Source organism: Gadus morhua, chromosome 8 (genome assembly GCF_902167405.1).
Source record: "Gadus morhua chromosome 8, gadMor3.0, whole genome shotgun sequence".
NCBI classification, from domain to species: Eukaryota; Metazoa; Chordata; class Actinopteri; order Gadiformes; family Gadidae; genus Gadus; species Gadus morhua.
In genome coordinates, this window is record NC_044055.1 from 12,684,871 (window position 1) to 12,708,906 (window position 24,036).

Sequence of the window (24,036 nt, forward strand, 5' to 3'; positions counted from 1 at the left end):
ATTTTTTTTCGAAAGAGACGTATCGTCAACATCGATATAGTCTAATTTGCGTTGAATGTACAGCACATTTGATACAAATAACAGCAGTTTCAAACCGCGACTAACCGCGACTGCCGCCTGCTATTTCGTAACTCTGCTTATCTCTCTCCCGCTGTGCCTCACAAACACTCGGCCCCGGCCCGGCCCCCCACGTCACTTTTTTAAATCCCCTACGGCGCGAAACATAGGGTCCGCCAGCAAACGCGGCGCCGAGGAGTTTGCAATGTAAACTGACGACAAATGGCTCCATTGTTTTGAAATGTTTTGGTACAAGGTGTCTGACGAATTAAGGTATCAGGTATTTTGTACAGAGTGCTTCAAATTTGTATCAACTAAAGGGTTAAGTACGTCCAACCTCTTCCATCACTTGCAGCAGCCCTGAAGTGCTAAAAAATACGTGCAGCGAATCAAAATCTTAAGGTGTCTCTTGACATTAATTATTTTTTATTCAGATAAAGGCAGTTCAGCAATTGTCCCAAAATGATTGCGGACTATGCTTCAGGTTGATGAGGAAGTGGAAGAACCAGAGACAGTCACTTCACTGAGGGCTGAGGGATAAATAATATAACTTAAATCATACTTCTCGCACCTTTAGTCTTTAAGATGATAGACTGAAGACAATCGTTACGACGACAGAGTAGGCGGTAACTCTTACTGTAAACTTGAATGGCTCTGCGATGCTGGTCTTACTCTGTAGGTGAAGGACTCAATGTAGTAGGCCTGTACGCGCTAATAAACGATCTGCTTATTTTAACCTCGGAAGTCATTTTCTATCCCATAATAAGCAAGCAGATATAATATTGAATGATAAACATTAGACCGGTGTAGGGCTAACCCCGCTATGATCAGATCCAGACAGCAGGACTACAGAGAATAGACCCAGACAGTAACAGACAGTGGGCCAACAGACAGTAACAGACAGTATGTCAATTGACAGAGAGTAGGTCAACAGACTGTAACAGACAGTAGGTCTACAGACAAACAGTAGGTCTACAGACGGTACCGACAGTGGGTCTACTTCACTGTAGAGCTATCATCTGTGTGACCTGTCGGTTCTGCGTCCATGAGTGTGTTCTCCCAGTGTGGTGGGTTGTGTTTGTTTCCTGTGTGGACACGGTAGTGAGGTTGCTCTTCGGCCCTTGCTTCATGTTCCTCGTTATGAAGCCAACTGGGTCATGTCGAAAGGGACTCTTGATCAATCATCTGCGGAGCTGGAAGAACAAACAAAGGCGAAGCTCCACCAATGTTGACGAACGCCTCCATGGTGCCCTATATCCTATAGATAAACGGACTGCCGGTTTAATTCCCAAGGAGTGTGCGTCATGTGTCCACTCGAAAAGAGATGGAGATTTGAAAATGTGCACAAAACTAAGTAAGGTTCGATTAATCTTTCTGCGCGCAGTATCAGAACTAAGGTGTCCGAGTTCTGCCACCTGGCGGCGGCCTCTCGTCATTACACCGTCCTCTCTACGGGGGGGGGAGGGGTAGGGGCAGGAGGGAGAGACGAGATTCAGCCAAACTTGATCTTTTCAGTTTTTCTCAGCGCTACTGATAACCCGGGAGGTTCAGGAACTGATGACATCAGAATAACAAAACATTTTATCTCTAAACACTTAAACCGAATCCAGTGATCATCAATCATATCCAAATCAGATGATTAGATCACAGAGCCGGGTTCGGGCTATCAGCCTTTGTTTGAGACTCCTGTCAATTCAATTATCTCACACACACACACACACACACACACACACACACACACACACACACACACACACACACACACACACACACACAACCCCTGAGGCTGTGTTGTCTGACACCAAGGAGTGTTTACATAAGGCCAGAGGCAAATGGCCACCCTCTGTGTGTGTCTGTGTGTTCTCACGCCCGCGCACACAAACACAAAATTCTTCCAACTGCCTTCATACTGTATCCAGTGAGCTACAGTCTGTTAGAATATGGTTACACATACAAAGCTGCAGCCTCGTTTTAGTGAAGGTTATTAGTTAGGAGCTCAGGTAACCACGAGCTAAGGGCATGATAAGGGTTAGTAAATCATCACTAGAGCTTAACTCACTTAATGTGCTTTAGTGAACAGAGAGCCGTCTGTACTGATAACTCGACTGTCAGCCCTCATGGGGATGAATGATGTGACTTGGCTAAAGGTTTCGCTGGCTGCATGCTGAGTCAGTAAAGTGGGTTTAAAGCGTCGTCTGTGCACTCTAGTGCGCTTGCGCGTAACGAGGCTTATTGGACGTGCGTGACGTGATGTGTGAGACAGCTAAAGCGTTAAAGCAGACTCACTTTGTTCACATAACACTTAAAGTTTCGCTGCGAGGGGAGAGGGGTGCATTAGAAGGCCGAGGACATAAAATGGGATCGAGAGCAGTTTGAGGAATAGTTAATCCTAAATGGAGCAGCGCCCAACTCAACGAGATTATCAAGTTATGCAACAGAGTCGAGCTATTATGCCCCCCCACGCCAACATCACGCGATACTGGACTTTCCCCCTTTCCAGCCTAGCTGGTAAAGCGATACTCCTCTCCATTCAAATCTTCACACAACATGTTTTAAATGTATTTTGGTCATTAAAAAATATGTTTTATAAGCCTCTCTCTGGGCAGTTGTACCGGGAACAGTACAGATGATAACCTATCATCGCGATGCTTGGGAATCGACCATATTGCCACGTTCCAGAGGGGCGGGGCGGGGGAGGAGGGTCGCGAGCACAATATGTCCACACGATTGAATAAGCCATATGGGCCTTCGCTCCCATTGGCCGGTCCTTTCCTTTAAGCCCGCCCCCTGACGCGGCGGACGCAGCGGATTGGTCGTGGCGGCGGTCGGTCTAGTAGTAGTGAGTGGTCCGTCAGAACTGGTTTACTCACTCCGACTCCAGCCGCCGAGCTTCTTCTGTTGTCTCTCTCTTACCTGTACTCTCTCACCTGTTCTCACTGACCTGCCCTCACTGACCTGCCCCCCTGCGAACCGGACAACATGGCGCCAAAAAGGAGCACGAAGGGACCCGCTAAACCCCGAGGTGGGTGACCGTTCTTGAAGTCTCTCTCTATAACCCGCTCTCCGCAGGCCTCTCTTCGGTCCGTTCCTCTGCTGCTTGATGGACGTGTGTTCGATGGGCCTACGCGGTCTGTTGTGCACACACACACACACACACACACACACACACACACACACACACGCACACACACACAAACTGACACACAACGTCGCCGACCCGTCATCACTGCACGAACCGGTGAATTCGGCGTTTCACTTCGTGAACAAAGCGGGGCGATCCTTCCCGGCCACCGTCGTTCTGAGGATTTTGCGTTTCTCCCGAAGACTTTTCCCGTCGTTATCTGCGCCTTATTATCTAACGATTGTTTAGGACATAGTCTGTTACAGTATGACATAACGGGATTTTTGCGGTTGTGTGTCCTCCAGGCTGAGTGTGTGTACGGTTCGCTGGTTATTACCAGTCCTCCAGGGTTGCCCCTGGCGACTCCGAAAAGCGTGAGCGCGGCCGATACGCGCCTCGGAGCTCACTGAGACGCTCGAGAATACATCTCCATGCCCGACGGTCACGGCGGGATTTAAACCCCCCTTTGGGCGACTGTGCATGCATATCATTATATACATGCATATCATTATATACATGCCTATTATTATATATATATCATGATATATAGAACCCATTCAGCAAGCGGCGCGCGCCCCTATTCTAGTGTTCACGTGTCACTAAGAGGGGGGCTGGGGTACACGTGGCCATTGGGGTGGGGGGGGGGGGGGGGGGTGCGCGCGCGCCCGCCCGCCAGTGTGTGAGAGCTATGGAACACGTCGTCATTCAATGCAAGCAACACAGGACCGACCTCCCGTGGTGACACCGACCCGTCCGTTCCCCCCGTCACGACCCGAGTCCTACCCTACTCTAATGAACTTATGGCTAGTGAACTTTTTGTTCCGCAGACTAGTGAATTTATTGTAATTTAGACTGTAATTTAGATTTTTTGTTCTGCAGACTCTAGTGAACTTTTTATTCTGCAGACTCTAGTGAACTTTTTATTCTGCAGACTCTAGTGAACTTTTTGTTCTTCAGACTCTAGTGAACCTTTTGTTCTGCAGACTCTAGTGAACTTTTTTGTCTAGTGAAATTTTGTTCTGCAGACTATAGTCAGCTGACTTGGGGGGGGGGGGGGGGGGGGGAGGGTCGACGCGTGTCCGAACAGGAACCGCTCCTACAGACCAGTAGGACTAGCGGGACCAGTATGAGTCGCGGGTACTGTAGGACTAGTCTGAGTAGCGAGACCGTGTCGAGTCCAGGCGGGTAGCTGGGTTCTCCTTGGGAACACAATGTTCAGTTGAGCTGGACCCCGCCCCCTCCAGCCCCAGAGGAATACGGCGCTGTACATGACCGCAGACCACTGAACTCATGTTCATAATGCCCAATCATCATTATTATTATCATTATTGTAAAAGTGCGTTCTGGCGTTAATTTTACTTTTTGAAAAACGCGCACATTGAGCGCCAACGAAGAGCAATACTGTGAACTTTGGGGTCTGAGTTGGATTACTGCGTTAGGTTACTGTTAGTTTACTGAGTTAGTTTACTGCCTTAGTTTACGGCTCTTTTATTAGGCGATGGTCTCCGTGATAAAATACGGCGATGGGAAAATCAATCAAGTTGACTAGAAGTGATCACATGTCGCGCTCACTCGGAGTTGTGTTGCGAGGAGTGTGTATTCATTCTTCCAAGCCCATAATTTTTATGATGACGGCCTGATTATAATGAATAAAAGTACTGAACATGGACCCGACGAATAGTTACTACACAGAGGGATTAACCATACGGTAGACACTTGGTTATCAGAGATGTGTTATCAGAGCGGTGATCGATAGGTATTGGATGATTGATTATTTGAGAAGCCTGTGATCATTGTCCGTCTCTAAGATGACCTCCGACCCCCCCCCTCCTCACCAGTCCGTCCCCAGGTTGTGCCTCCACTACCAGAGCAACCTAAACACAGCTCCACATTAACATAATGATCTCAAGTATTGACGATCAGTTCGGCTCTCGGAAGGCTGGTTAGGTTGTTCTGCTCGTTGTTTGAAATCAGCTCCAGGTATCTGGAGGTGGTTATGCGTGCGGATAAGGAACCTGGTTCTCTTCCTGAGGAACAGGTCCACACAGGAGCCGTGATGCCGGTTCCCCTACATCACTTTCTCTACTAGTCAATAATAATCACAAAATCGCTCGCTGATAGTTTTACCTCTTCCTCTCTCCAGGCCTCCTCTTCCTCCTTCCTGTTCAGGGTTTAATGGTGAACTCTGACCTCTCCAGGGTAACAGCCGTGTGTGTGTGTGTGTGTGTGTGTTGATATTTATTGCTCCACTGCATGAGGTTGTGTGTGTGATGCTAACATTGATCAAAACAGAAGAAATTGATGCCTGTTTGGTTAAGTTTCTGGGTAAGCCAGGTCCTATGTTTGCTAAGTTTCTGGGTAAGCTAGGTCCTATTTGTTTCCTGGTCAGTGCAGCCGGTGGGGACTCCACTGTCCACGCGTCGCAATTTGAACAATGTAGAGAATGTTGGGTCCTTTGAGCCCCGCCATGGGAGGGGTATCGGGGGTGGAGGTCCTACCCCCTAATCTACTGCATCTGTGGTTCGGGACAGTTTAGTTTACAGACGCACAATTGAACATGCAGCATCTGTCCCAGACACTTCCGATATAGCGTTCTAAACGTTCTGTTACAATTCAAGCTGTTCTAATAGAGCTAGGGTAACATTACTTTATCTCTGTGTTGCTGTACAAGTGGTTGTAATAAAGTTACCGTAACATTAGCATGTCTCTTTGCTGCTGTACCAGTGGTTGTAATGGAGCTAGGCTAACATTAACATATGTTACTACACTAGCTTTTCTCATGGAGGGCATTCTTCTGATGCTAATGCCAGGCGGTTCATTTGCATAAGCTCCAGAGGCTAGCATGTAGCTTGTGTAGGGTTAGCCTTGGTGGCAACAGAACAATGCATAGGTTTGATGTGAGCACTGAAAGCTAAAAGGTCTGTGGTTGGGGTGTATGGGGGTGTGTCAGTCCTTATATAAGACTCTGAGCGTCTCTGTTTTGAGTACAAACTGTTCAGCACAATCCCTGACTGCGTGGCAGACTGAGTGTGTCGGTTCCCCTGCAGCCATGGCTCACACAGCTCTATCAGACGGTACGTGTGATGAGACAGCTCTGTCTAACAGTAGGGGCTTGTTGGGGGGGTTGAAGCTAACTGTGTGGCGTTGTCGTGGTCATTGGCTCCATGTGCTGGGGTGTCTATCCGGACCCCCTGGGATGCAAACCCTCTCTACTCGGGGTTCTCGTCCTCAGTATCATACTGGTTGTGTTTAGAATGGTTATTCATGGGGATTAGCGTTCCGAAACTGGTCTTGGATATACTTTCTTTAATGTTTGACAAACTGCATACGTTTGTGAACCATTCATATGCATGGCTCCTAGCATTCCAATATGGTGTTATATTGACTCTAAACCTGTTCTTCTCGTACGCTGACAAACCAGTATTGCTGTGTCATTGAATGGTCTTGGGTGACGGCCTCATCCTTGGCTGTCTTTAACTAGCTAGGATACCGTTTAGCATGGTGCGCACTGCGCTAGCTGCAGCTTAAGCCTGTGGAGAACCATGTGGTGGCATCAGGGTCTAGGCTGTGGTGTTAAACTCCCAACCTAAAGCTACCGGGTTCAATCCCCAGTAGGGCTGGCAACTAACGATTATTTTAATAACTGATTAATCTGTCGATTATTTTTTCGATTAATCGATGTATCGGATAAAAAAAAAAAACATTTGGAATTGCCGCATCTTTATTAAAAAACTGAACATAACTTCAAATTCACAGTGCAGACTGAAGTGTAAAAACACCAGGTTATTGCTTCAACGTCCCGGAACTATTAAAAGTAATATTAAATAATAAAAAAATTAAAAAAACATAACTGGGATAGCACAAAAAAATACATACAATGTATGATATACTTTTATATGCATATAAGGGATGTCCATGGTTAACCGGTCAAACCTATTCCATTTTCGAGACTCCTGGATTTAAAAGCTGGATTTAAAAACTGCAATACTTTTTAACTGACGGGACTTTCTACACCGTCCGGTTGTGTGATTACTACCGCTGCTTTGAATGACTGTTGATGCACGCGGTGCCGACTCCGAGCCCGTCTGCAGAACGTCTGCAGCAGCTGACAGAGTTTTCGGTTGGACTAGACGGATACTGAGTTGAAGGAGTTTTTTAACCCAAAGACAGTGAAGGTGCAACACTTTTATGTAGGCCTACAGTCCAGTTTTAAGATAGGACCAAAATACAAGCTGTGGTCGCTCACACTAAAGCTCGCTGTGGGCGTGCATGAACCATGAACCAACCTGTCGGCGGCTGGCTGTAAACAGTGCTGCGCCTATGAGTAACTTATTAATTGCGCGACACAACGAATCGACGACCAAATTCGTTGCCAACGCATTTAGCAATCGGTTTTTAGCGATTCGTTGTTGCAGCCCTATTCCCCAGTGTCCACAGCCTACCTGTAGGCCTCCTAGAGCCAGATGACCCCTGACCCCTACCTGTAGGCCTCCTAGAGCCAGGTGACCCCTGACCCCTACCTGTAGGCCTCCTAGAGCCAGGTGATCCCTGACCCCTACCTGTTGGCCTCCTAGAGCCAGGTGACCCCTGACCCCTACCTGTAGGGCTCCTAGAGCCAGGTGACCCCTGACCCCTACCTGTAGGCCTCCTAGAGCCAGGTGACCCCTACCTGTAGGGCTCCTAGAGCCAGGTGACCCCTGACCCCTACCTGCTCCTTGGATCTGGATTTCCAGTAGGATGGATGAGTAGAATGATCGTTAAATAGTAGTGGCTAGCTCTAGAGGAGATTCCCACAGCGTCCCCCCGGCGTCTGGCGGTTGAGGATTAGTGGTGGTCTCATCATTTAAATGTTGATTATGTCTCACAGGAACGGGGGATTGGTAATAGTGCCCTTTCACCTCCACCCCCAGGATCTCAGTCCCTCCCTCCCTCCGTTCTGAGGAGCCCTCGCAAGAGAATAGACCATAGAAATAGCAGCCATAGCGGAGGACATTGATGCCCCGATGCTGTTATTCCTCTAGGGCGTGTGTTAACACTGCTCTGAGGGCATCTGTTCCACTGAATCAGAGTGGAAGGAATGGGCAGTCAGGGAAATCCTCTTTAAATGTAACCCACCTCCACCACCTCTTCTCACCTCCACCTATAATGGTTCTGCTGTCTGTCAGACCCAGCTGTCCTATAGTGCTATAAAAAGCTCTCATTGGACACTAGAGCCTCCCTCGTAGAGGAGACAAAGACCAAAGGGGGAGGGAGGGAAAGAAGGGGAGATTGGCCAATAGCAAAGTGAAGAGGTAATTTATGGTTCTCCTGACCTATCAGGGCAGCAGAGGGATGGAGAGAGTAGGGGAGGGAGGGCCGTGCTGCTGGCCGTGTCAGAGAGGGGGAGATGTGGTGCTGGCCAGTCTGTCGGTAGGGAGAGCAGTGATGGTTGACCCGGTAACGCTGGCTGACTGTGCGACCCCCGTCTCCATGGCGGCCCCGGTGCCCGCGGTGATGGTGACCCAAGGTGAGGACCGGGGGGGGTTTATAGGCCAGGGGACATGTCGTAGTGAAAGTCCACTCCCTTGGTCAACATCTAGAGGGGTGTTTCTGCTCTGCAAGTTGAAGACCAACATGTCATGGATTCCTTCAGAATAGAATCATCTGAGGCAGAGCTTGGACAGAGGTTAGAGTGTGGCCATTGGCTAGCTAGCGGCTACTTTATGTCCTCTATTTCTGTTGGAGCTTGAAGACAAATGCTCAGCGAGCCACAAGCTAATGTAGCCTAACCGACTAGCGTACGAGTGATCTGGGAAGTGGAGGTGGGTAAGGTTGTAAATGTTTTATGGTGTTCATGTGGCAATAGGCTAATCGTGGCTAATTGGGGCTAGCTATCAGTGGATTGTTTTAGTATTGCAGTAAAGTGTGTGTGTGTGCGTGTCCCTTTTGACCTAGCTCTGAAATTGAGCTCTCGCTCAGCACCTGTTTATTCACATTGTGCTGTTCCTACCCACAAGGCACTGCAGGTTGTCAACAGAACCAGAATAGCAGCACCCTTCTGTCTGTTTTACCAGTGTGTAACAGGGTTATGTGTGTATGTAATCGGTTGTGTATTGCCGTCTTTACGTTCCACCCAGAGCATTCAGTCCATGGAAATATTTTCAAGTAACTAAAGTACCGTCGGTCCGTTGTCAGCATTGCCATGGCGGTCTGAAGACCTGTGGAGATCAGGACACTGATTACCCTTAAATCGTATGATTAAAAAATGTTCAGGGCCTAAAGCCCCATCCCCAAAGTTCCTGTCCTTTTGAAGTGCTCTTTGGGGGTTAATGATAGGCCGTGGAAACGCTCGCCTCCAAGCTGCTGGTTCCTTGGGAAAGTCCTATTGGCTCTACTTTTGCCCTCGGTATCTATAGATATATTTCAATATACCACCCACTTTGTCAATACAAGACATGAAGTCTATGAAGATAAAAGTGTAGCTCAGTGTTCTGGTTGATCATACGTGTTATGCATGCTTTGTGCCTTTTACATGTTACGAGTGATATATAGGCTACGTTTGCTATATATACTACGTGTGCTATAAATGATATATAGGCTGAGTGTGTGTTAATTCTATATGTGCTATATGGTACGTGTGCTATAAATGCTTCTATATGAATACAACTTTAACCACACCGTTATCCTGTCACGGAATGTTCCAGCAACTTATTTTCATTCTAACCATGATTTGCAGGTTGTGGTTACTGTGGTTAGACTGGCCTCTAACCATCAGCCTCTGGTTTCAATTTACACTATTTACCATACTGCCCTGTCTGGTTTCTATTTACACTTTACTATACTATCTAGATGATGCTAGTCACATGATCACTGACCAATGTCTGTGTCTCCTCAGAGGCAGGAAAATCTTCGTTGGCCAACAAGAACGGGAAGAAGGCGGATTCAGGATGCCTCGGGGGCGGACTCTTCTCCTGGTTCATGGTCATCGCCCTGCTGGGAGTCTGGACCTCAGTGGCCGTGGTCTACTTTGACCTGGTGGACTACAAGGGTGTGATGGGTCAGTACACACACAGACAGATTGACTGTCGTTGACGTGGCTCCTGTCATTGACCTTTGAATTGATAAAGATTAGAGCCTGTAGGTGCGATCAATTATCAAAAGTGAAGCCTGACCTTGCCGGCCGCTTTGTTCTGAAATAAAATGTCCCGTACATTGGTTCACTGTAGTACAGGGGTCTGCGTCACTGCCGCATCCTATCCCAGCCATGTCTACCTGCATCAATGGAAGATTATGAGGTTACAATGCAGCCAAGTTGTACCAACGTTACTAGAGTTAGATAGATTAGAGCTCTAATTCTATCTAGTGGTAGATAGACATCAGCTCTAATTCTACCTAGAGTTAGATAGACATCAGCTCTAATTCTACGTGGAGGTAGATATGAGTCGGGGTTAGCGATAGACGGCTCGATAGTGTGTTAGCTCTCCATGTAGCTACTTGGCTGATGACTACAAAACAAACCGTATCCCGACTAACCCCTAGTGTCCCTCTGGCTTTATGCATGCTGGTCTTGGCCACTGAACAGATTGGGTCTCTACCCAGTGGGATGCTAGCCTGGACAGCCTGCATGTCTTATTGGTGTACTCCAGTGTTCTCATCTGTCTCTCTCTCTCGCTCTCTCTCTCTCTCTCTCTGACTTGCATGCAGACAAAGCCAAAGACATTCAAATTAACCTATCCGAGAGTTTGCAAGGTAAAGTACTACTGCAAATACTTCCAATAATTCTACTTCTACAACCACTACTTCAGTTACTCCTACTATTAGCACTTATACTACTACAACTGTTACTTCTAAAACTAGCACTAATACTAATCTTACTATGACTACCATTTGTGAGAGTTCTATCTTCTGTAAGCGTCTGCCTCACCTCTAAACCGGTTTGAGCAGACTGTCTATGTGTCTGTCTCTGTCTCTCTAACCCATGCTGTGTTGGGGGCTGCAGGTAAACTGTCGGCCTACGACGCGGACGGAGACGGTGATTTCGACGTGGAGGACGCCAAAGTGTTGCTCGGCAAGTAGATCCTCATTTAAACTCCATCTGATCAAGGCTCTCAAGGTGCATAATGTATAAACCCTTTGAGACGGACTTCAACTGGGAGTGAAAGATTTGTTGAGACTGCTGAGTTAACCACCACTAGTGTGTGTGTGTGCGTGTGTGTGCGTGTACTAGAGCCCGACCGATATATCGGCAGGCCGATATTAGGCATTTTTCAAACTATTCGGTATCGGCATTTATAATGGCCAATTAATGAATATTAAAAATAAATAAATAAATTGGTCCACCAGAGGGCGCTCTAACGCCCAAACCCGCTGATTCAGCCAGAGTTAGGCAGAGTGAATGACGGAGTTGTTCATGTGTGCAAGTGTGTTCATGGTAAGTTGGCAACTGTCACGAGACATACATTGCTTGAATAACAATTAAAAGAACATCCTCATCAATTCTCTAAAGTCGATAAGCATGACTTAATTCATGACTACCATGTCCAGTTTTGCTGTTAGGTGTTAGCTGAGAGTGAAAAGGATTTAAAGGATAACTACAAATAACCAATGTTAGGGAAATGTGGTTGTTTTGTTGCGCGTTTCTGGATTTTTTTTTAATATATATATATATATATATATATATATATATATATATATATATATATATATATATATATATATATATATATATATATATATTGGCCGATATATCGGATTTTTAAATCACAAAATATTCGTATCGGTATCGGCCTTAAAAATTCTATATCGGTCGGGCTCTAGCGTTTACACACCTGGCTGTCTGTTGGGTTTCCTCTGCATGAGGCTGGGGACTGAAACCAGATTAACCATTTCACCTCCTCATCACCTCACCATTCCTGCTTTAAGAGCTTCAGAGCAGAGGTTTCAACATGCATACCTCCTGAGCCCGACTTAAAGCAGGAGTCTAGTGTGGCCTTATCCCTGACCACATTATTGTCCTAGCGAACCTCGAGCTCAGTACACTTTGGAACAAGGAGCAAGTTGCAGGATCAGGAACCAACTGGGAGCGCTGGGACCACTGGCCTCTGTTAGCTAGCTGGCTACTGCACTGGCCTCTGTTAGCTGGCTGCTGCTACGTGCTACGTGCTGCCTTAGTGGCTACAGGCCATAGTTCCACTCCTTCGTCATCCCTCCCTCTCTGTTTCCACTGCTCCCATTCCTCCTTCCATTGTGACGGCCCCTTCCTTATTTACATCTTCGTCTCCCCTCCATCTTTTCCTCCTTTCCCCTTTTTCAATCCCTCCCTCTGTTACCCTCCGTGTCCCTCTCGCCCCCTCTCTCTCTCTCTCTCTGTCTCTCCCTCTCTCACTCTCAAGTATCGCACACTGAAAGCTTTGAGACTTTCACTTTTAGTCTATTATGTTTGGATGACTTTCAAAGGTTCATTCCTCTCTATATGTCCATCAGTTTGTATCTAACCCTCAGTCTGTCTGTCTCCATATCCCTCTGTTTCTGTCTGTATCCCCCTATCTGTCCATCTCTATCCCTCTACGTCTGTCTGTCTATCCCTCTACGTCTCTCTGTCTGTCTATCCCTCTACGTCTCTGTGTGTCTATCCCTCTACGTCTCTCTGTCTGTCTATCCCTCTACGTCTCTGTCTGTCTATCCCTCTACGTCTCTCTGTCTGTCTATCCTTGTCTGCGTGTCTATCTGTCTCTATCTATCCCTGTCTGTGTGTCTGTCTCTATCTCTCCTTGTGTCTGTCAGTCTAAAGTTAAATGCCACTAAGTATAGATCTTCAGTCGCGCCCTCAGAGCCTAACCTTTGACCTTTTGCTTCTCCTCCTCTCTTGTCCCTCCTCCCATCCGCAACTCCCGCACCCCCCCACCTCCTTCCCTTTCTCGTAGTCCTTCTCTCCTCCCTTCCTCTTTCCTACCTCCTGTTCATTCATGTACATCCTCCCTCATCCCCCCCCCCCCCCCCCCCCCCCCCCCCCCGCCACGCAGGCCTGCGGGGGGGTGCCACGCCCGGCCGCTGGTTGGCCACGGAGCAGGAGGCGGAGCAGGGCGAAGAAGGCCCTGATTGGCTAAACAACGTCTTCACTTCCCTGTTGGGGCTGATGGATCCGGGGGGGGAGGGAGAGGAGGAAGACCGTCAGAGCTTGAGCACCTCACAAGAGGAGGAGGATGAAGAGGAGGAGGAGAAGGAGGACTCGATGAGAGCCAGGGGGGGCAACGGGACCCCTGGTCAGAAGGTTGTCATCGTTGGCCTTCATAACCAATAAGCCAGGCTGGCGTCCCATCATGCTTTGCTTCTTAAAGCCTGGGTTCTGCTCCCCTCCTCCCAGTGGAGGATGTGGGTCTGTGCTGGGAGGAACCCTAGCTGGTCTCTAGGGTCCTGAAGTCGTCGACCAGGACCGGCTGGGACGGTCCACTCAGTAGACACTTTGACTCCCTCGCATTCAAGCCTTCGGTCCTCTTCGATATTTTTTTATTCTCGATCCAACCGGATCTGACCGGTCAAAGACTGCTGGTCCAGAACTATCAGCAGATCACTGGGCTGTGGACGATTGGCTGTCACTGGGAAGACTTTGTTGGCATGCTATTGGTGTTTTAGATTGATTTGAACAAGACCGTTGTTGTATGTCATGACTTCCCATGCATCGTGTGTTTCCAACGGTTCAGTTAGTCCCTCGTTGGTGGAGGTTCTCCTCCACTTTGATCTGATCATAGTGCTGCTCTTTCACAGTACGTTTTACATCCCATATTCACATCAAACAGGCATTGATTTTATTTTTTCTTCTGTTTAGTTCGACTTCATGTTCTTCCGTACTGTCCATTCTGCAGGCGTACCTCACGTTGAGAGCTCCTCTTGCCTTTTTAAACGTTTCTCTACCATTCTACTTCCAGTGGTTACCGTTTGAATCCCATTGACAGGATGAAAGGGTGACTGCCTTTACCAGAAGCAGCTCTCGTGTCTCAGGTCGCTGTGTGACGCCCAGTGTTTAATATTTAAGTCTTCTAGATTATAAACACAACCCCCTGAAATGTTGGCGAGCTTTCAACTCCATTTGGTCATGGAGCTGACAACTAGCGATAGTGACTCTCAAGGAGCCCTTCAAATGCCAGAAACAAAAACCGAAGCTCAGGTTCCTCCAGATTTTAGGAGTTTGAAGAGAAAGCAAGCGACAAGCAGCGACTGGAGCTTGTCGAATCTTAAAGATTGTGATCTACCTCCCCCAAACTGTTAGTGCCAGGGGTGAGTCAATGCCAGGGGTGAGGCAGTGCCAGGGTTGTGTCGTGGTTAATGATTTATTTAAGGATCTGTTTTTCTGGTTGGTCCTGCTCTGTTGAGGGAGGGGCCTCTCCATGACCCATGGAGCACCTGGCACTCATGCCACGCCCGCGTCACGCCCTACCAGCCACGCCCACCTGATGTGCACAAGAGTGATTTGATTCCTAAGCTCCGTAGCGAAGTTAGCTGATGAGCTTGACCTCACGACCCCTCGACCATGACCTCTGTCCGTGACCCCTGGTGTCAACTGTCTGTCTTCTTCTGTTCCGTTTAACCTCAGATGAGAAACCGGAGAGTGTGACGGAGAGAGCAGTTAAAACAGGTACTGGTGCTAACTGGTCTGGTCTATTGCATGGACACTAGTTTGGTCTGGTCTACTGCATGGAGACTGGTTTGGACTGGTCCAGGCCTCACACCACTACCACAGCCTTAAGGAGAGAAAGTGGTCCGTTAAAGTGGTTCCACTGATCTTCTTACAGTTTGGATCTACTAATACGACTCATTTGAGGACTGCTTGATGGGTCCTTTTTATAACTCATTAAAAGATGCTTCCTTAGGATCTTGAGCAGTGCTCAAGGACTGAAAGACAACCCAGACCTTAACATTATAAAGACGAGGGCTAGCATGGCCGTCCCCCACTGCAGATTACCCCAACAAAGTTGAACTGCGTCCTGATTGGTTGAGACTTACCCCCTTGAGGGCGTTGGCCATCGAATCATCGTAACGGACTCAAGGACATCCCATCCACACTTGGCCGCCTACCCACTAACCCCCCCACACTAACCAGTGGAGGGTTTCCTGGTTAACCCATAAATCCTTAACCAGTGGAGGATTATCTGGTTAACCCAGTAACTCATAACCAGTGGAGGATGTTCTGGTTAACCCAGTAACTCATAACCAGTCGAGGATGTTCTGGTTAACCCAGTAACTCATTACCAGTGGAGGATGTTCTGGTTAACCCAGTAACTCATAACCAGTCGATGATGTCAAAACCAGTAACTCGTAACCAGTGGAGGATGTCCTGGTAACGCTAAATGGCGGGGTTGTCCTGCTCCAGAGACGGCGGGACCCCAGGAGGCGGGGTCCCGGGAGGCGGGACTTAAGCTCCGTGCGGCTCTGCTGAAGCAGCTGACCCTCATCCACCAGCGCCTGGACGCCAAAAAGATCGCCAAGCTGGCGTTGGCCGAGGTACGGCAGCTCCTTGCCAAGGAGGAGGAGCAGGAGGAGGCGCAGAGGGACAGCCTTCTGGGCCTGAGGAGAGTGGAGGTGGCGGCCCGGGCGAGGGAGAGGGTGGCGGCCCGCCTGCAGGAGCAGCAGGAGACCATCGAGAGGGAGGAGATGGAGAGGGCTGTGGAGGAACTGAAGGGAGGGAAGGAGAAAAGGGAGGCTGCGGCTGACAAGGGGGATAAGGAGGTAGGAGAAACAGGTGAGGAGAGGAAAGAACAGCAGCCGCAGCAGGAAGAGGGAGGAGGGGAGAATACCGAAGCAGGAAAGGAGAAGCAGCAGATGGAAGGAGGAGGGGAGAATGCTGAGGCAGGAAAGGAGAAGCAGCAGATGGAAGGAGGAGGGGAGAATGCTGAGGCAGGAAAGGAGATTAAAGGGAAGGAGGAGGGGGGAGGAGAAAGAATAGGAGACGACGACAAGGAGGATGATAAGGAGGAGGTTAAGGAAGTGAAAGAAAAGAAGAAAGTGAGGGGGACAAATAAGAGGGTTAAAAAAGCAAAGGTTCAGAAATCGGAGAAGGCAAGCAGGAAGTGAGGTTAGGGGTCAAGCCTATGATTGGTCCAACTGAGGGTGAGCCCCTGGGCTAAGGGGCGGGAAACCCCAGTTTTATAGTCTTTATGAGCACGTTGGCCGGTAATGTTCCGAGTTCTGACTTCTTTCGCTGACTTTGTTTTGTGACTTTCCTTTGTTGTGTTGAACCCGGTGAGGTTTGAGATTGTAGCACTGTCGCAATGTTTTTCTTATTTGTCAATAAAGTTTGGATTTGATGTTCTGTGTCCTGTGTGAAGACTAAAGAGGGTCGAATAGGATGACTTCTCCCCTGACGTCTGTCCATCAGACCAGTATCTTCATGGTAACGGACGTGTTTTGATCTGGTTCATTCTGGTTTCAACCGGTCCATGGTCCGCCCGGCAGGGGGAACTCTGGGGGGTGCCTCTGCGTGGAGCGCTTCCTGTGGGTGTGTGAGTGGGCGCACGGCGGGGAGCCTCCCCACCTGTTCTGTGTTGCCATGCAAACAACTGTGTGCGTCGTCCCGTGTAGGCCTGAAGGAGAGTGCCGTCGCCCCGGCAACGAAGATGGAGGCTGCCGCTCCGGTGGAGCAGCCCGCTGTGGACGCCCCCGCTCCGTCAGACCAAGGTACCTGGTACTGTCACTGTAGTAGTACTGCACTAGTACTAGTACTGCTCATATACTGTAGACTCCGTCAGACCAAGGTACCTGGTACTGTCACTGTAGTAGTACTGCACTAGTACTAGTACTGCTCATATACTGTAGACTCCGTCAGACCAAGACCAGACCTACTGGACTAGTACTGCTCATAAACGGTAGACTCCCCATCATACAACAATACTGTTACTTTAGTAGTACTAGTACTGCTCATTGTAGACCCGGTACTGTTCTATTACTGTTAATTATTCTGCCTAATATAATGTAGACGCAAAGCTAACAGGTAAGCTTTACTAGCTGATTAGCCTGCAGTAAGCTAACACTTTAGCTAACTTAGCTTACTGCAGGCTAATCAGTTAGCTAACACTTTAGCTAACTGATTAGCCTGCAGTAAGCTAACACTTTAGCTAACTGATTAGCCTGCAGTAAGCTAATACATTGGCTAACTGCAGGCAAATCCCCTCCAACTGTTTGCTGCCATAAAAAGACCCGGTGAGGTCCCTCCTGGCAGGGTTGAAACTGGGCTCCTGACCCGTACTGTACCAGTGGTCGTGAGGCAGTGTGTATCAGGGTGTAGTACAGCAGTGTGTTTCAGGCTGTAGTACAGCAGCGTGTTTCAGGCTGTAGTACAGCAGCGTGTATCAGGGTGTAGTACAGCAGCGTGTATCAGGGTGTAGTACAGCAGCGTGTATCAGGGTGTAGTACAGCAGCGTGTATCAGGCTGTAGTACAGCAGCGTGTATCAGGCTGTAGTACAGCAGCGTGTATCAGGCTGTAGTACAGCAGCGTGTATCAGGCTGTAGTACAGCAGCGTGTATCAGGCTGTAGTACAGCAGCGTGTATCAGGCTGTAGTACAGCAGCGTGTATCAGGCTGTAGTACAGCAGCGTGTATCAGGCTGTAGTACAGCAGCGTGTATCAGGCTGTAGTACAGCAGCGTGTATCAGGCTGTAGTACAGCAGCGTGTATCAGGCTGTAGTACAGCAGCGTGTAGTACAGCAGTGTGTAGTGGTGTGTAGTACAGCAGTGTGTAGTACAGCAGTGTGTAGTACAGCAGTGTGTAGTACAGCAGTGTGTAGTGGTGTGTAGTACAGCAGCGTGTAGTACAGCAGCGTGTATCAGGGTGTAGTACAGCAGCGTGTATTATGGTGTGTAGTACAGCAGTGTGTATTATGGTGTAGTGTAGTGGTGTGTAGTACAGCAGTGTGTATTATGGTGTAGTACAGCAGTGTGTAGTAGTGTGTAGTGGTGTGTAGTACAGCAGTGTGTAGTGGTGTGTAGTACAGCAGTGTGTAGTGGTGTGTAGTACAGCAGTGTGTAGTGGTGTGTAGTACAGCAGTGTGTAGTAGTGTGTAGTACAGCAGTGTGTATTAGGGTGTAGTGTAGTGGTGTGTAGTACAGCAGTGTGTATTATGGTGTAGTACAGCAGTGTGTAGTAGTGTGTAGTGGTGTGTAGTACAGCAGTGTGTATTAGGGTGTAGTGTAGTGGTGTGTAGTACAGCAGTGTGTATTAGGGTGTAGTACAGCAGTGTGTAGTGGTTTTTTATCATCCAGCTGTGAGCTCAGGATCAGGTTTCACGGTCTAGAGGAGGTAAACCGGCCTGGATAGAGGACCACTGTAGGCAGGCCTTTCCAGAGCCATCAGAGTAACGCTATGCTCCCTCCAGCTGTGATTGAGCCGGACCCCGTGGAGGTGGAGGAGGAGATCCAGGCGGAGGCTGCAGAGGAGGTGCTCGCCCCCCCACCAGGTGGGTGTCGGTCTCGGAGTGGGTGTGTTTGTCCTTGTGCTTTAATTTTCTTAATTTTTTCCTAAAATGTTCTCTCTTTGTTCCCCAGTGCCTGAGCAGGAAGCGGAAGAGGAACCTCAGCAGGAAGTGGAGGCCCCAGAACAGGAAGTGGAGGCCCCAGCCCAGGAAGTGGAAGATGAGCCTGAGGTAGTCCCCCCAGTCAGGTGTTATCAGCTGTCCATAAGAGGACGGGTGTGCCAGTGAGAAGCAGGCTCTACGTCTGCTGGACCCCTTCTAGCCTGCCTCTCACTGACCAGCTCGGTTACTATTGGTTGGCAGAGGGAGTTGGGTTCTATTTGGAGGTACAGCAAAGGGTTCCTATTGGTCCATTGGGAGGAGCAGGAGAAGGTTTATATTGGAGTACCAGGAGAGGGTTTCTATTGGTCCATTGGGAGGACCAGGAGAGGGTTTCTATTGGGAGAAGCAGGGACTCTGATCAATCTCCTCCTCTCTCCAGGTGTTCGAGGAAGACCCAGAGGTGCTGGAGGAGGAGGTTCCCACAGAGGAGGAGGAGGAGGAGGAAGCTGCTGCCATTGAGGAGGAGGTCCAAGAGGAGGAGGAAGCTGCTGCCATAGATGAGGCCCCTGAAGAGGCTGCTCCCATAGAGGAGGCCCCTGAGGAGGAAGCTGCTCCCATAGAGGAGGCCCCTGAGGAGGAAGCTGCTGCCATAGAGGAGTATGAGGAGGAAGCTGCTCCAGTAGAGGAGGAGTATGAGGAGGAGGCCCCAGCAGAAGAGGAGGTGGCCCTTGAGGTTGAGGAGGTGGCCCCTGAGGTTGAGGAGGAGGTGGAGGAGCCTGCTGCTGAAGACATCATGGAACAGGTTGGTTGATTCTGGTTCGCCTTCTGGCTCTCCTTCTGGTTCTCCTTCTGGTCACAGAGTGATCAGAGTGTAACCATGACCCTTTGACCCTTGCAGAGCCTGCCAGTTGTAGAGGAGGAGGTGCTGGCTTCACACGTAGAGGAGGTGGTGCTGGCTTCACACGTAGAGGAGGTGGTGCTGGCTTCACACGTAGAGGAGGTGCTGGCGGCTGAAGTGGAAGAGGTGCAGGCAGCTGAAGTTGAGGAGGTGCAGGCAGCTGAAGTGGAGGAGGAGGAGGTGGCTCCCTCTGACGATGCTGTCGAGGAAGAAGAAGCCGTAGCCGACCAGCCCGAGGAGGAGGAGGAGGAGGAGGAGGAGGCGGAGGAGGCGGAGGAGGAAGAAGAAGTAGCAGCTGCAGAAGAGGTGATGCCAGAAGAGGAGGAGCAGGAGCCAGCAGCTGAGGAGCAACTGGAGACCACTGAAGAAGAAGAAACGCCAGAAGAAGCTGAGGAGGCGGTTGAGGAGGTGGCTGCTACGGAAGAACAGATTGAGGAGGAGGTGGCAGAAGAACAGATTGAGGAGGAGGTGGCAGAAGAACAGATTGAGGAGGAGGTGGCAGAAGATCAGATTGAGGAGGAGGTGGCAGAAGAACAGATTGAGGAGGAGGTGGCAGAAGATCAGATTGAGGAGGAGGTGGAAGGAGAAGATCAGATGGCGGAGGAAACGGTAGAAGAACTACAGGAGGAGGAGGAGGAGGTGGCAGGAGATGAGCCCAGAGGTAAGAAGGTTCTTGGTACTGATGTACTCTGTGTGGCGTCACAGCGGTCTTTAACTAATCAGAGGGCTTTGTCCAGAGTGATGCTTCAGAGGCACGTCTTGTTCTTTGTCTCCACAGAGATTACAACGGAACAGAGCGAGGCAACGCCCACAGGTAAATCTACGCTCACCTCGGGGGGGGGGGAGGAGAGCACGTAGCTTAGCAGGGCTAGTGGACGCTCTGGCTCTGCAGGGTCGCTGCATGGTGAGAGCCTCACTTATGAAGAGGCTTCAGGAGCCGCCGCAGATCAGGAGGTTTGGGGATAGAAGTGTCTCTTGAGGTTATAGAGGCTCTTATGTTCTCATGAGAGCATCAATGAAATGTTAAAGATAAGCTGAATAAGGGGAGTGGTAAGGGGCCTTTGAGGACTATGGCTTCAGGACGCTCTGTGGTGACGGCAGGATGCCCCCAAGCGGACACTAGAGGAACAGCAGGTTCTCCCTGTTCTAGAACGTACCCAGAATGGGCCAAGTAATGCTTTGAGGGGTAGCGGCGTCAACCACATGTTGTTGTTATTGCAGTCGTACTTCCTGGTCCCTGTCACCAGGGGCGACGCTGCTCATCCTCCCTCATGGACTGAATGGGTTTTTGTTTTGTGGTTTCCCTAGAAACGTAAGAGTCGGCTGTCGGCACGGCAACGGAGCAAGGGACCCACTGAAGTTGCGTCGTCACTCTGTCTGAGCGTGCTCAAAACGACGCTGCTCTCTCCACCTCTGGAAGACGAGAAGCGTGGCCGCGGCAACGTTCGTCACTAACCTCTCTCTTGCTCTCGTTCTCTCTTTCTCTCTTTCTCTCATTTTCTCTGTCTCTCTGGCTCTCTTGCTCTCTCTCATGTCTGTCCTTTGTCAGTTACTTTGACGCCTTTGTTTGATCCCTCTTTATCTTTTAATTCCCACAGTCAGATCTGGAAAACGGGACATGTTCTGTTTCCTGTCAACTGGTCGGTCTATTCTAGACCAGTTCATTCCCGATCGATCTTTTCCAGATCAGATCATTCCAGTTCTTTCTATTCTAGGTCCACCACACTTTCTGTTCTGGAAATTGAAAGCGGAGTTAGGAGTGTCTCCAGAACTGTTTGAGCCAGAACTAGAGACTGCTCTGGAACTCCAGCTCTATAGATCTAGACATCTTAGCTCCTCCCCACAGAGGGCGCTAGAGACTTCCAGAAGTTTCCCAGCCCAGCCTACGTAGCTCTGCTCCTAGCCTAGCACCTCTCTACAGAACTTGCTAGGCCACACCCGGAGGAGCTGGCTCTGTGGGGGGCAGGAGGAGGGCTCTATGCAACGCTACGGTGCTCTTTACCTCTCTCTCTCTCTGTCCCTCCTAGCTCGCCCAGTCTCATATACCACTCAGTATCTGTTGAGCCATACATGCATGGGGTTACAGGGAGGTGTGTGTGTGTGTGTGTGTGTGTGTGTGTGTGTGTGTGTGTGTGTGTGTGTGTGTGTGTGTGTGTGTGTGTGTGTGTGTGTGTGTGTGTGTGTGTGTGTGTGTGTGTGTGTGTGTGTGTGTGCCTCTAGATGCTGTTTTCTATTTTGACAACATAACTAACACTCTGGATAAAATTTAATGTAGAACGTGTTTTTTTATTATACGATTCAGATGTAAATGTCACGTTTTTAGTTTACCTTGTGCTGTGATTTGAACCACAATATACTAATCATGCAGCGAAACTCTCCTGCGTGTTAGCTAGCCTAGCTCACCTCACCTAGCCCTTCTTACTTAGCCTAGCTAGCTCTCAGCCTAGCAAAGCCAACGTGTAATAAACTCTTCTAAGGTGTGATTATGTTCTGTCTTAGTTCGGGTCTCCGCCACATTCTGCTCATAAGACAAAACGGTGGATGTTGTTTTGTTTTTTTTGTCATTTGTTTGAAGCGTGTATTTCATGACGTCAGCCCTCTACTTGGTTTTCAGTTTTTTGTTTTCTTAATTTTTTCATAATGTTTGTTAGTTTAATAAGTTGTAGGATATGAGCTCACTTCCTGGAACCATCCTGGGGTCACATGTCTACGCTCTGTCCAAACTGGACTGTGATTGGCCCTTTTTAGAGTCCCAGGTGGCTCTGCCTGCGATGATGATGAAGATTCCAGTATGGTTTCCGGGGAAGTGAGCTTTGTGTTTTTAGATTGTTTTTTTGTAATTTTGTTTGTAACTGTACAGATGTGCTACTCGTGACATCACTGTGACATCAAGCTGAGGTCACCTGACCGCCACAGGTTAAACGGAGTGGATTCAACCGAGTGTCGACTTCTGGCATGTTCTGAGCAGGGAGGCAGGGCTTAACACCCATCAGTTGGTAATCGCGTGTTGAGTGACCCTCAGCTGTGGACAACTCCAGACCTTCATAGTAAAAGTCCTGCTGGGTTTTTCTTCACTAGACCTATGCTTGTTGGACTCCAAATACCAGAGAACTTTTATTTTGACAGCCTGCAGCTTTTCACCTGTTGGTTGTTGGTTGTTTCAGGGTGTTTCCACTTAGGTCCTCATTTCTACTTCCTGTTTGTGAGTCAATGTGAAGTTTTCTGGTTGTTTTTTAATAATGAAATAGAATTTTTTTTTCAAAGTATGAAATATTCTAGGTTTTCAAAGTGAACAGAACGGTAAATACAGACATACGGATACAATTTATTTGAATTTCTGGCAGTACATAGTTTTCAAATCAGATATTATGGAATGAAACTATTTTCGGGGTTGGGAGGGTTACATTTGATACAAGCAATACAAAAGAGACCGAGCTAGTTGAGCCCGGCCTAGTTGAGTCTTGGCTAGTTGAGACCAAATGTCGCTGGTTCACCTGGTTGAAATGCGTTAAGGATACCCAACGATGAAGAAAGTTCCAATTGCAACTGAAGACATGTGATTATGCTGACCAATAGGAACCGAGGATGTTTCCTTTAATTATACTGACCATTAGGATCTGAGGAGTTATGGTCTACAAACAGAACACTACGAATGCTAGGACGGGGATTAAATTATTAATAATTGATGATACAATCGAAGGTTGTAAAGAAGGACTTGTGTCAAAGTTCTGTTCTGGGAGTACAAAATAAAATGGTTTGGGACAAATAGTGCCTGACTCCTTTCTTTGTCTTTATTCTCCAGAGTTTAATAAAGCCCAGACTCACTTAAATCGCAAATTTAACACCTCATCTTTCTCCCTCAAACGATGAGCCATTACGGACTTCACTAATATAATCTGGTCTACCATCGTGTCCCTAGGTACCGCTGTGCCGTGGTAAATACATTTACCATGACCGATAACACAAACCTGCAATTTATACAGTTTAACGTCATTAACAGAACTCTCATCACCCAAAGTAAAATGGTGAAAATGGGCCTCGCCAACACAGGTATCTGTTCACAATGCACTTTAGGTAGCACAGACGCCTATTTGCACGCCATATGACTCTTTAAACCGGTTCACGCTTTCTGGATTACAGTCACTGAGACTCTATCCACCATCTTGAGCAACATAATCCCTTCATCCCCTACACTATGTCTCCTTGGTGACATTTCTGAAATCCACATCCCGCAAAAACATAGGAATCCGTTGCTTATCTCCCTAGTTGTCGCTAAAAAAGTAGTCCTTCAAAACTGGAAATCAAAGAAATCTTGCCACATCAATAACTGGAAAAATCTAATCTCAGAATACATCTCACTGGAAAAAATACAATGCACACAAGCAAATATCAACCTTTGAAGACACCTGGTCATTTTAAAGGTTTATAAATACAACAAAAACATAATTACAAGCCGTGTATTACCACCTGCAATACT

The 24,036-nt window shown here is 48.5% G+C and overlaps 1 protein-coding gene across 7 annotated transcripts; it reads left to right on the top strand.

The window, feature by feature from the left end:
- The first annotated feature begins 1,967 nt into the window (after positions 1-1,967).
- asph (aspartate beta-hydroxylase) lies at positions 1,968-23,328 on the top strand. 7 transcript variants are annotated; one of them, XM_030364311.1, is made up of 12 exons: positions 8,539-8,684; positions 10,053-10,214; positions 10,862-10,906; positions 11,157-11,225; positions 16,733-16,828; positions 18,524-18,604; positions 18,693-18,790; positions 19,101-19,463; positions 19,560-19,583; positions 19,638-20,220; positions 20,338-20,373; positions 20,868-23,328. In XM_030364311.1, exons 1-12 carry the CDS (start codon positions 8,603-8,605, stop codon positions 20,873-20,875), a joined length of 1,647 nt encoding a protein of 548 aa, XP_030220171.1. In that variant the 5' UTR covers positions 8,539-8,602; the 3' UTR covers positions 20,876-23,328. The 7 variants fall into 7 exon arrangements, with proteins under 7 accessions (XP_030220177.1, XP_030220176.1, XP_030220172.1 ...); XM_030364316.1 differs by lacking the exon at positions 8,539-8,684 and adding an exon at positions 1,980-3,079 and having other exon boundaries at positions 19,560-20,220; XM_030364312.1 differs by lacking the exon at positions 8,539-8,684 and adding an exon at positions 6,137-6,252 and having other exon boundaries at positions 19,560-20,220.
- The last annotated feature ends 708 nt before the right edge of the window (positions 23,329-24,036 follow it).

Excerpts from the sequence above, each read along its gene's own strand:
- asph (XM_030364309.1), top strand. The coding sequence starts at position 8,603 with ATGGTTGACCCGGTAACGCTGGCTGACTGTGCGACCCCCGTCTCCATG. Across the intron at positions 18,791-19,100 it reads AAGTGGAAGATGAGCCTGAG|GTGTTCGAGGAAGACCCAGA; the intron begins GTAGTCCCCCCA and ends TCCTCTCTCCAG. Across the intron at positions 19,464-19,559 it reads CTGAAGACATCATGGAACAG|AGCCTGCCAGTTGTAGAGGA; the intron begins GTTGGTTGATTC and ends TGACCCTTGCAG.